Raw genomic sequence first — 12,361 nt, 5'->3', positions numbered from 1 at the left:
GGCTCACACCTGTAATCCCAGCACTTTGGAAGGCTGAGGCGGGCGGATCACGAGGTCAGAAGATTGAGACCATCCTGGCCAACCTGATGAAACCCTGTCTTTACTAAAATACAAAAAAAAATTAGCTGGGCCTGGTGGCACACGCCTGTAGTCCCAGCTACTTGGGAGACTAAGGCAGGGGAATTGCTTGAACCCACGAGGCAGAGGTTGCAGTGAACCGAGATCACGCCATTGCACTCTAGCCTGGTGACAGAGCAAGACTCCGTCTCACTCACACACACACACACACACACACACAAAAACTGAATTTGCAAAACTACTTAATAAAATTAATTCTGATAGATTATGTACCCATCTGTTGGTTCTCAGATGTGTTAGCTTAGAAAATATAATCAGAGATAGTAAAGTTCTTTACATACTCAATCCCTGAGCCTAGGATGTATTTCTGTCTTTTTTTCTGAAGGTGCTACCCTGTGTGTCATCTGCCAAGACAGAAGTTCCTTGCGCCAAACAATTGTCCGCTTAGAGCTAGAAGATGAGTGGCAGTTCCGCCTCCGGGACGAGTTTCAAACTGCTAACAGCAGTGAAGACAAGCCTCTCTACTTTCTTACTGGACGTCATGTATGAGCTTTTGAAGAGACCAAAAACAGCAAAAAGATGCCTAGGTGGGGTGGGACGGAAACAATTTGGGATTTTTTTTTTCCTTTAAAGTACAATCACTGTGGAGCAAAGTGCAACATATTTGTCTAAATTCTCCAAAGAACTCCCCAAATCTGATCCAAGTCTTTGGGGACATCACTTTCCTTCACTTCCATTTACAGGACCCTTAAATTCAGGTAAACTCTACCCTAGGTAGTTATGCAGTTACTTAAGATATGGTCTGCCCATGGGATCCTGAGGAGGATATACTTTGGAGAGTGAATATGGAGTTTGCATTATTTTTTTCTATTACACTATGTTGGGGGAAACTGTCAGCATTAACTAGACTGAATGTGTTACATGAGACTCATGCCATTGGTGTGGAATTAATTGAAGATTAACATTTGAGGCCTGAACCCTCAGTTTCTCTTCAGATCTGTACTTTGGTACAGTATTACTCAGGGGTTTGAAATGATAGAATGTAGACGATATTTGTATTTAAAAAAAGAAGTAGCTTTGTCTTTCTCTGTGCAGTGTTAGTTTAAGATTTATAATCTTCTATGTATTGAAACTTTTGGCAAAATTTCCACAGGAGTTAAAAGTTTACTATTTAAACTGAACAAACAAATCAGTAAATGCAGAGCAGGCATTGTGTGCATTTATTCATCTTCTCCTAGCCTAATTCCTTTGCTTTTCCCATTCTTTAAATGTGTTTCCAGTCTTCAAGAATATCTTATCTATGAGACTGTGGAACAGCAATTAATCTTTTGCAAGAACTTGATTAAGTCAGTTGAGTTGAGAAGCTTCAGCAGGTAACCTGCACCCACCCACCATTTGGTTGGAATTAAGCAGTTGGCACCAGCAAACCTACATGTCAGGCTGAGGTTCTGTTGCAGAGTGAAACTACTTTGTTTCCTTTCAGGGACTCAAGCAAAGCTTCCTTTATTTAAAAGATGCACTGAATATTACCACCTTACACTGACAACGCCACAGAAATTGCCGAATTGGGAAATTGAGCCATAAAAAGAGAAGTGTTTTTTACTTCATCTTAGCAGTGACTCTTGTGAGGAGTAAGGAAGGCTCCATTAAGAGTCTTTATGATTCATTAAAATCAGCAGGGGGTGTCTGTCCAGTATCGGCAATGGGAGGCATATGTTTCTACAGATTTCTCAGATATTTTAATCAAAGACATTATTTTTAGAAAATGTTCCAGACAAACTAAGTCTTAGAAGTTTACTCTTAAATTACTCCAGTTCTCATCATTGAACAATGTCTCGAGTTTTCTCATTAGCCCATATTTACTACTTTATCCCCACTTAAAATGGCCATTTTTACTTGAATCGATCTTGTTTGTGACCTGAAACTACTGAGGGGCCTACTAAGCCTGCATTTACTTAGAACAAATAGTGTTAATTGACCAGCTTTATTATGACAAGGAGTTTACAAAGCTAGTGAAAAAATGGAATGTATTAGACTAAAAATGGTTTGCAGATCTCTCGGTTTTAATATAGCTACTTACAATGCTTTAACTGTATTTTGAAGTGAACAATTCCTTTTAACCCCATTTTTAATTGTCTTTCAAAGAGGACCTGCCTCATATATAATATTTAAAAAAAACTCCTTAATTTTAGTACAGCAGAATTTTTGGTAAAGAGGTATGTTTTGAAGCAGTTTGGTTTAAATATGAATGTATTTCACTTGTTCCTGTTTTGTTGAAAGGGCCTAATGCAAATAATATCAAGAAACCCACTGTCTGTGCAATATTCCAATGACATTTACATAGGGCAAATAAAATACTTGAAAGAATTATAAAACAATTGTACCTGGGGTGGATGGCCTCTCAGGGTTTCTTCTGGCTTTATGACTTCATAGCTTAAAGAAAAATTTTTTTTTAAGTAGTTACATCAGATGCAGGTACTCCATTAGTTAGGGCTGCACTCTGAAAATTCAAATTATTATTATGAGCTCTTAAATACTATTTAACTCTGTGGAAGAGATTTGCCAGAATAAAGCCAAAAGACCATCACCCCTATAATAGAGAAACTGACCTGCTTATTCTTTTCAAAGCCTATCTTACTAAGGTTGGATCTTTTAAAATAATCTTATCAGTATAATTCTTGAGTATGTCAGGTCCTTCTTTAAGGATAAAATTGCACAAGCACAGGACACCATGATTTGTATATATATATACTAGTGTGTTCGGCTTTAAGCTTTGCAATCCCTTAGGACACTGATGTGGGATGAATGGATTTGCTAGGCCCACACAGTAACTCACCTGTAGACCTGCTGAACCTCAGCATGTATAACAGTTCACACAGGTTAATACTGAATGTAAACTAAAAACTAGAAGAGAATACTTGTAGTCAATTTTTTTTGGCTGTAATTTATGCAGTTGCTTTTTGTGATTTTTAGAAAATGGGGCACCTGTGTTACTTTATTACTGTAAAATGTTCTTAACCAAAATGTGGTGAATTTCACTAGTCTACCTCACATTTTGTTAATGATTCAAAATTGTCTTGTGTCTACTGTTATGTTTTTGTCCTTTAATTTGGTAAATGTATTAAAGTTATCTCCCACCCCCTCCAAAAAGTTATTTTTTCCTTATAACTTTCTGGCATGTTAAGAAAACAAGCTCCCTGACTCTGGCAATGTCCTAAAAAGGCTGGAAGTCACGTTATAGGTTGGACAACTGAGATTAAAGAGGTGTTGAAAATATACACAGTAGATCCCAATCTTTTATTTGACAGATTGCAACTACACTCACTTTGATGTCCTTTTGGAAACAGAACTTTGGGTTGCTAGAACTAATACAAGGTGTTATTGTTAATCTCCAGTTAAAACTTCTCAAACTTTTTGAGAACTTCTCAAAGTTGCTAGAATTATGTAGTTTAATGAAGATGGTGTTATTGTAGCATGAATTTTATCTTCTAAAAATTTTTACCAAATTTTGAGAAGAAATAACTTTGTTGTCCCAGAAAAATGGCTTTCAATCTATTAATAAAGTGTAGTAAATTAAAAGAATTTGACATAGAATCCATGAAAACAATCTTCTAGGCCAAAGGGCCCTCAGGAAGGGCAATAAATATTTGTAAGTGTAATGACAGACTTTCAGAGGAAAGTAAAGACTACTGGTGTTCCACTATACATTCCAAAGCAGCTGCCTTGAGAAGACTATTAACTGTGAAACCTGACTGCTGCAACATCACATTAAACTACTTAGGACTGAAACAACATCCAGAGAACAAACATTTCTCAAGCTTCTCTTTAGACACAGAAACTGGAAACTGGTCCTTAAAGCTTCCTCTGAGTCCAGGAGAATACTGCTCTAACACTGAAACCTTGGCTTCACTGAAAACAAAACAACAACAATAAAAACACTGCTAAAGATGACTTTAGGAATTGCCTCTAAGGCCAAAGAAAAAGTCATTCACATAATAAATTCACTGTGCTCTCAACTATCAAGTGTTGAGTTAAAGCATCTACTTCAGTGACTATGACAATAGATGGTATTAAGTTTAAAAAAAAAAAAAAAAAGGCAACACCAGTAAGCTGTTTTCTGACCACTTCATTCCAAATATTTTATTTTTACCAGTCAGTGTATTTTATTTTTACCAGAAGGGTGGTGGGGGTAAGGGGTTGCTAAAAGACAGAACTCATCCCCTTTTCTGCCAAAAGGCTCAGGAGCCATGAGAAAGAAAATGTATGTCTAGAGTCATTACCCCAGAAATCAACTCAGCAATCTCAACCCTAGCTGCAATGTGGATGGGCAGGAATACCAGCTGTGTTTCCATCCAGAAGGATAAGACTCTATAGCTGGGCAGCCATGCAAAGTAAACAGGAACAAATGAAATATCACTGCAGGTTTGTTGTACTCACTGACTGTCCTTACAACAGTCAGGCTTTCAGTAGATACACCAAGTTCACTCTTGCGTATTATGAAGTAGTAAAATACTGCTTTTTATCTGTGTGTCCATGCAGATTAAGGCATCAACCCATAAAATCTTGTAGTTCCTGACTATATTTGTGGCTCTTACAATGTCTCTATGCTAGACACTTTTACAAATGACCAACAATGATATGAAGGCTGCTAACAAAAAATTTATAAGCACCTTATATAGTCAGCAATTATAGACTCACCCTCTTCTGCAGTTTGTGGCCATTAGTGTATACTCACTGTGTCCCTGCTGCCTCCACCACTCCACTGAGACTGCTCTTTTCCTAACATCACTTGGGCTCTCTTCAGTCTTCAATTGTGATATGACAGGGTTGACCATTCTTTGATTCTTGAAATTTTTCCCTTGGTTTCTACCACTCTTCTGGCTGTCCTACCTTGCTGCTCATGCCTTCTTAGGCAGTCTTCAAGATTCTTAAATGATGGTGCACCTCACAACTCTCTTCTACCTTTTCATTTTACAGACCCCAGGGTGACCTTCTAAACCTTCAAATAAATAAGTAAACTCATAAATTTGTTTCTCAGTTAGAACCTTTCTCAAACTCTAGATCCACATATCCAATTGTATACTAAACAGGTATCTCCACTTGGAGATTCTACAACCACCTTAAAATCTTGACCAAAACTGAGGGCATCCCCATTCAATCCTCCCAACCTAATTCCCCTGTATTCCCATCTGCCAATCTAACTCAGTTACCCAAACCACAATTCCCACTTACCTTAACCTCTTTGCCATGATCTTTTTGTGGCTGTTTATAAATTCCTATCAATTCAACTGTGTCAATTCTTCAATTTTATCTTTTCAATGTGTATCTGTCTCGTCTTCATCTCCACATCACAGCTTTAGTTCAGTGTTTCAACGCTTTTCACACAATCTGCTCTTAGTTATCTTCTAAGTTCCAGATTCCTCAATTATAAACCCTACACCTCATAGGACTGTCATAATGATTACATAAAATAATGCAGCACTAAACACACAGCAAACACTCAAATGTTAGGTATTATCTAACAATACTATTCTTAGAGAAACACCTAAATTGTAAAATTTGGGAGGCTACATCTTCAGTATAAACATGAAAATAAACTGGTTTCTCAGTAATAGTAACATTTAAACCAACCACCCAATATACCCTCTTCCACCTCCAGGTTGCCTTGAAACCAAGTCAAACGGAGTCAAAGTAGTATACTATTGTTTATGGAAACTGGACCTGTATTATGAGGTTAACAGTTACTAGAGAGTCTACACTATATCCCAAAATTTCATGTTTAAAAAAAAACATGGTACCTGTCAGGCAAACACTTGAGACCAGGATTGACTAGAAGAGTCCCAGGCCCAAAGGGAAATGGTAGTATCAAAAGCTAGGGCCAGGTGCAGTGGCTCACACCTATAAACTCAGCACTTTGAGAGGCCAAGGCAGGTAGATCACATGGGGTCAGGAGTTCGAGACCAGCCTGACCAGTGTGGTGAAACCCTGTTTCTACTAAAAAATATAAAAACCAATAAGCCAGGCATGGTGGCAGGCGTCTGTAATCCCAGCTACTCTGGAGGCTGAGGCAGGAGAATCACCTGAGCACAGGAGGCGCTGGTTGCAGTGAGCCGAGGTCACGCCATTACACTCTAGCCTGGGTGGACAGAGTGAGCCTCTGTCTCAAAAAAAAAAAAAAAAACGAACGAAAGAAAGAAACAAAAGAAGCTAGACCAGCATGATGAATCAGAGGGAAATGTTTACCCTGCCCTATCATTCTACCCATTCAAAGAGTATAGTCTTATACCACTCTAGAATTTTTTTTTTTTTTGAGGTGGAGTTTTTTGCTCTTTTTGCTCGGGCTGGAGTACAATGGCGTGATCTCAGCTCACTGCAATCTCCACCTCCCAGGTTCCAGCTATTCTCCTGCCTCAGCCTCCCAAGTAGCTGGGATTACAGGTGCACACCACCAAAACCAGCTAATTTTTGTATTTTTAGTAGAGATGGGGTTTCACCATGTTGGTCAGGACGGTCTCGAACTCCTGACCTCGTGATCTGCCCGCCTCAGCCTCCCAAAGTGCTTTTAAAAGCACAAATTTATAGGGAAAATAAAATGTATAACTGTTAATTTAAGGCCCTAAATTTTAGCCAGTTTCCAACTGAGATATGATCATTTCAGCTCATAAAAATAACCTAAGTTGAACCATAGTGGTAATTCATTCTTGGGCTGTGGGCCCTTCATTTATGTGAAACATCATAAAAGTACCATGTTACTTAAATAATCAGAAAGGACTTTGCCTTTGGAGATAAAGTTCAGCTGATTTGCTGCTGACAAAATGATCCTTTGGCAAACTGGTGGAAACTACCTTTAGGAAGCCAATGTTTTAATCCTATTTCAAGATATCAAACCAAAAAAACACCCTGAAAAAGCACAAATGACAACACACCATTATCTCAGTACATTGGTCACTTAGAAAAAGCTATCAAGTATTTTATTATTTTTATTCTACATTATATACAGGTCATAAAAGGCCACAGCAGTTTTTCAACATATAAACCCTTTAAAAGTAGAGGGCACTATGAAGGATAGACAAGTATCAAAATGAAGTCCAGTAATGAGGGCATATACTCAGTGCAGTATTTCTGAGGAATAACAAAGCAGATACCGAGTCATCCATACTTTGCTTCCAAGTATTCTATAGGTTTTCATAAACCTCTTTGAGATTTGTTAACAGCCTAGGTGTGCCCAATTGCCATTTATTTTTAAAAGTGAAACCAGAATGAAAGAATAATGAATCTAGGAGGGTACCTTTCCTAATGCTTGTCATTTACACCTCTCCAAGAAGGAAAGCCTCAATTCTTTACCACTTTCTACTTCCTCCTTCCATCAAAGATAGGAGAGAGAAAAATCAGGAAAAAAAGCTCAATATTCTGATTCTTCCTGTTTAGCTGGAGCTTTCCTTTTCTATCGGGGTTTCTTCAAAGTACAGTTCAGGCCTTTTAAAAATTAGCTTCAAATTCCAAAACACTTAATATTGCACCCTCCTTGAACAATAAGTAAAAAAAAATGAGTTTCCACTCTGTAAAAATACAATCCTTAAACCTATCACTGGTATCAGCAGATCAATATAAAAAAATACAGTACCAAGCTACACTGGTATATTTCCATATTAAGAACTTCAAAATATACTTATCACTGAGACCATAGTCCTTGCATTAGTTTTCAGTCCACTATGAACAATTATCTGCTGCATGTAAACATGTCTAAATAACTATAGATAAAATACATCAATCATAAATTTCTGTAAAAGATAATAAAATATCTTCTTTAAAAAACAAAACAATAAGCTATTACTGCATTGTTTCCAATTTTATGAAAATGGAACAACCATATGGTTGTTGCCAGTCCTGAGTTCATCATAATAAAAATGGCCCTAGTTCCTGGTTAAAGTCAGCAACCAATCCATTCTCTTCAACAGATGTCTTCTAGTGGTGTAGGCAAGAATTTGTTTTACGTGCTATTCTGTCCATTAATAAAATTATATACCAGAAACTGACCAGTGCCACAGTACTGTGTTGCAAACAGCTTTCCATCAGGAGTGGGATCTGAGAAAGCAATTTCTTCTTTGCTCAAGTATGAGCCATATATAAAGTTACTCCTATTAAAAAAAAAACGGGGGTGAGGGGTTAAGTGCAAAATGTTAAAAAAAATTCTTTCTAATCATTAAAACTGGAATAACCTGTCAAATACAATTTGACTAAAAAAGCTTTTTAGGTCCTGTTGTGTGTGCTCAAAATTGCTGAAAATAATTATTCATTTATAATATTATCAATAACCTGAGGTTAAATTTTAATAAAAGCAACAGTGTAAAAACATTTACCCAGTATCTTTTCATGATAAAAATATTTGACTAAGAGTAGAAATAATTTCCTCAACCTGATCAAGGGCATCAAGGAGTATCAGAGTTAATGGTGAACGACTGAAAACTGTTCCTCAAAGATCAGGAATAAAAGAAGACTGCTCTCACCTCTTCTATTCAATATTGTATTGGAGGTTCTAGTCATGAGGAAAAGAAATAAAAATCATCCAGATTGGAAAGAAAGAAATAAAACTATCTCTTTTGCAGATGAAAAGGCCTTGTTTATAGAAAATCCTAAAAAATTCACAAAAACAAACATAAAATCTAATAAACGAGTCTGGTAAGGCTGCATATTCAAGATTGATATTCAAAAGTAAACTGTATTTCTATACACTTATAATGAACAACCTAAAACTGAAATTAAGGGGAAAAATTCAATTTACAGTAACATCAAAAAAAATTAAATACTTGCCAGGCACAGTGGCTCACACCTGTAATCCCAGCATTTTGGAAGGCCAAGGCGAGAGGATTGCTTAAGCCCAAGAGTTCAAGGCCAGCCCAGGCGACATAGCAAGACTCCGACTGCACTAAAACAAATGAAATTTTTGCCAGGCACATGGCTATGGTCTCAGCTACTCAGGAGGCTGAGGCATGAGGATTTCCTGAGCCCAGGACACTGAGGATGAAGTGAGCTGTGTTTGCACCACTGCACTCCAGCCTGGGTGACAAAGTGAGATGCCGTCTCCAAAAAAGAAGAAAAAAAAACTTGGGAATAAATGTAACAAAAGAAGCGTTAAGACTTGTACACTGAAAACTATTAAACATTGCTGTAAGACATTAAAGACCCAGGGCCAGACGCAATGGCTCACACCTGTAATCCCAGCACTTTGGGAGGCCAGGGCAGCAGGTGAATTGCTTGAGCCCAGGAGTTTGAGACCAGCCTGGGGAATATGGCAAAACCCCATCTCTACAAAAAATAGAAAAATTGGCCGGGTGCAGTGGCTCACACCTGTAATCCCAGCACTTTGGCAGGCCGAGGTGGGTGGATCACTTGAGACCAGGAGTTCGACAGGTAGTGGACACCTGTAATCCCAACTACTTGGGAGGCTGAGGCAGGAGAATCACTTGAACCTGGGAGGTGGAGGTTGCAGTGAGTAGAGGTCCCGCCACTGCACTCCAGCCTGGGACAACAGAATGAGACTCCATCTCAAAAAAAAAAAAAAAAAAAAACCACTGGCTGACCTAAAAACCTCTTTTGAATAATTAATTATAACCTCCTTTATTAATCTTTATCAGAGGTACTTTATAGGACAAAAAGCAAAACAATTTTTCTGAGTCTCCCTTTTATATCTTTGACAGTCAAGTGATAAAAGAAAAACTAGAGATTTTGATAGTTTACAAATATTCTTGAATTAAGATAAATTTCTCTAAAAGCTGAACTCCCAAGGAACTTTCCACATTTCTTTGGTTATATTTAAAATTCTTTGAAATGAAGCACAACTTGAAATAGGCAGGTTATTTTGGCCTAATATCACAGTTACAAATAAGTAAGACGAAACAGCTTAATAGTGTTTAGCCTACAGTGCTTTCTTCCTCCTCACATTAAATTCACATAAAAAGTACTTACAGATCCAATACACTGATAACCTCATGCAAAATTTATAATTAACACAAATAAAGGTTATACACACATTAATTAAATGCCAATCTTTATACTAAAGCTCTGCCTAAGTCCTAAACTACTAAAAATGATTTGAAAGATTACATTCAAGTTACCTTAGGCATTCAATCATGCGAGAAGCAATTTTCTTCCGACGCATCATGCTGAATACCCATATTCGACTGATCCCACAGATTGCAGGCTCTGGTAATGTTGAGCAGCACCAGGCTTTTTGCCTTTCAAATCTGACTTTTTCTTCTTCTGACCTGATAACTGGAAGTTTCTCTTCTATAACTCTGTAGCCCTACAGGTGTCAAAAATGGGGAAAATTTTTAAGTGAGATTATTACTTAGCAACTAATACTGATCTGGTTGAGGAGGTTATGACATTTGACTGGCTTAACAAACTATGGGGTTACTTATGTTTTCACTCTCATTTTTAGGAAACAGACAACCTCGATCTGCATTCTGTTCCAGTTCATATACTAGTTGTATGACCATGAAAATAAGTTACAATTTCTCTAACCTTTGGGTTCCTCACTGGAGATATCCGTCATCTCTCATTTTGAGAGATTAAACCCAAATACATACAAAGTCCTTTACCATCATGAGGAGGCCCCCAATAGGAACTGAACATTAGTTCTCTCCACCTCCCACACTCCAAGAACCAGCAAAAGTACATGTTAAGAACACAGCAGTAATAACTGTTTCTGTGACTGCTGTCACAGTTCTAGATTTCACAGTTGTACAAGAACTGAGACTAGGGATAGCAGACAAATCAATAATTTAAAAAGCCATTTCATCACACTGCAATCTCTTTTTTCAAAAAAGTACCTTAAAAAGCATACATCGCTTTTATGGTGGCTATCTTTACGGGAAAAGAAAAGAAAATTAAAAATATCTCTGCCAGTCTAGCTGCCAAAATATAACACAACTGTTTTTCTTTTTCTTTTTTTTTTTCTGAGACAGAGTTTCTTCTGACACCCAGTATAGTGGTGCAATCTCAGCTCACTGCAACATCTGCCTCCTGGGTTCAAGAGAGTCTCGTGCCTCAGCCTCCCGAGTAGCTGGGATTACAAGCATGCACCACCATGCCTGGCTAAGTTTTGTATTTTTAGTAGAGATGGGGTTTCACTATGTTGGCCAGGCTGGTCTTAAACTCGTGAATTACAGGCGTGAGCCACCGTGCCCAGCCATGACTGACCTTCTGATGGCACAAGATATAAAACTTAAAAGCAAACAGACAGTACAGTTAAGAGCCAGCAAAAACAACCCTAACAAACATTACATAGTTACCCTTCTAGTCTAAACACTGCTATAAGTCATTTATGGATCTAGGTGGAATAGAAACTTAAAAACACAATAGTCTAAACTATGTAAAATTAACTCAATTGCAGTACGGCAAACTTCTATGAGTTAGTCAATTTATATCAAATTAATTTCCACAAACTACCCTATCAGTTACTTACTTAAATTAATTTTGTTATTATAGCAAGGTTAATAAGCACTATACAATAATTTCAGGCTGAATATTTATTTATTCATTTATTATTTTTTCTAAAGAGACAAAGAGTCTGGCTATGTTGCCCATGCTGGAGTGCAGTGGCTATTCACAGACACAAACATAGCACCCTACGGCCTCAAATTCCTGGACTCAAGCAGTCCTCCTATTTAAGCCTCCCAAGTAACTGGGACTACAGGTGCCACCACACCCAGCTGAATTTTTAAAACATGTAGCTTAACATATATAGAGAAATTCCTGCAAACTTGCTTTGACTTTTCACTTTTTTAGAAAATTTTATGACCAAGCATACATCTGTGCAAGCAGCTATTAACCCACTTATGCCTAGTGTTCCATTATTGGAACACTAAGCATGTGGGAGTTATTTATATCCTACTGCTCAAGGTCATCGCCAAGGTCTTATTTTTCACCCATGCAAGAAATCAAAAAATTGTTGCAACCTTGGGCATAAATTAGTTAATATGCTAAAAGACACCATCTGAACAGCAGTCACACACAATGCACACTGAGTTCATGAGCAAGAACTTAGCAGAAAAAAGACAAAATTCAGGTCTGCCTCAAAGTGAGATTAGGGAGTCCAGAAGCTTCTGTTCTCTTAGGATGGTCTCAGCAGTTTCTACTAACACTCATAATATAAACATACATGACTCCACTGTTTGTTTTTTGTACAAATAGGCTACTAAACACAAGATAACTACTCATTTCGAGTTCAACAAAGGAAGTGGCGATCTGTTCCAGGCGTGGGCTTTTTTTTTTTTTTTTT

The 12,361-nt window shown here is 37.6% G+C and overlaps 2 protein-coding genes across 2 annotated transcripts in view; one reads left to right on the top strand and one right to left on the bottom strand.

Moving 5' to 3' along the window:
* GREB1L (growth regulation by estrogen in breast cancer-like) overlaps positions 1 to 636 on the top strand; it is a 184,195-nt gene extending 183,559 nt beyond the window's left edge. The window contains exon 33 of the mRNA XM_011957773.1: positions 464 to 636. Within this exon, the coding sequence (XP_011813163.1) occupies positions 464 to 627 (164 nt within the window). The 3' untranslated portion in view covers positions 628 to 636. The remainder of the gene's footprint in view (positions 1 to 463) is intronic.
* A 6,377-nt stretch (positions 637 to 7,013) lies between these two features.
* ESCO1 (establishment of sister chromatid cohesion N-acetyltransferase 1) overlaps positions 7,014 to 12,361 on the bottom strand; it is a 74,096-nt gene continuing 68,748 nt past the window's right edge. The window contains exons 11-12 of the mRNA XM_011957772.1: positions 10,194 to 10,381; positions 7,014 to 8,216 (exon numbers count right to left, since the gene is read on the bottom strand). Of these exons, the coding sequence (XP_011813162.1) occupies positions 8,069 to 8,216; positions 10,194 to 10,381 (336 nt within the window). The 3' untranslated portion in view covers positions 7,014 to 8,068. The remainder of the gene's footprint in view (positions 8,217 to 10,193; positions 10,382 to 12,361) is intronic.

The sequence above is a fragment of the Colobus angolensis genome, unplaced genomic scaffold (assembly GCF_000951035.1).
Source record: "Colobus angolensis palliatus isolate OR3802 unplaced genomic scaffold, Cang.pa_1.0 Scaffold45, whole genome shotgun sequence".
Taxonomy (NCBI): Eukaryota; Metazoa; Chordata; class Mammalia; order Primates; family Cercopithecidae; genus Colobus; species Colobus angolensis.
The sequence above is the reverse complement of the archived record's forward strand: the minus strand, read 5'-3'. Positions and strand labels throughout refer to the sequence as shown.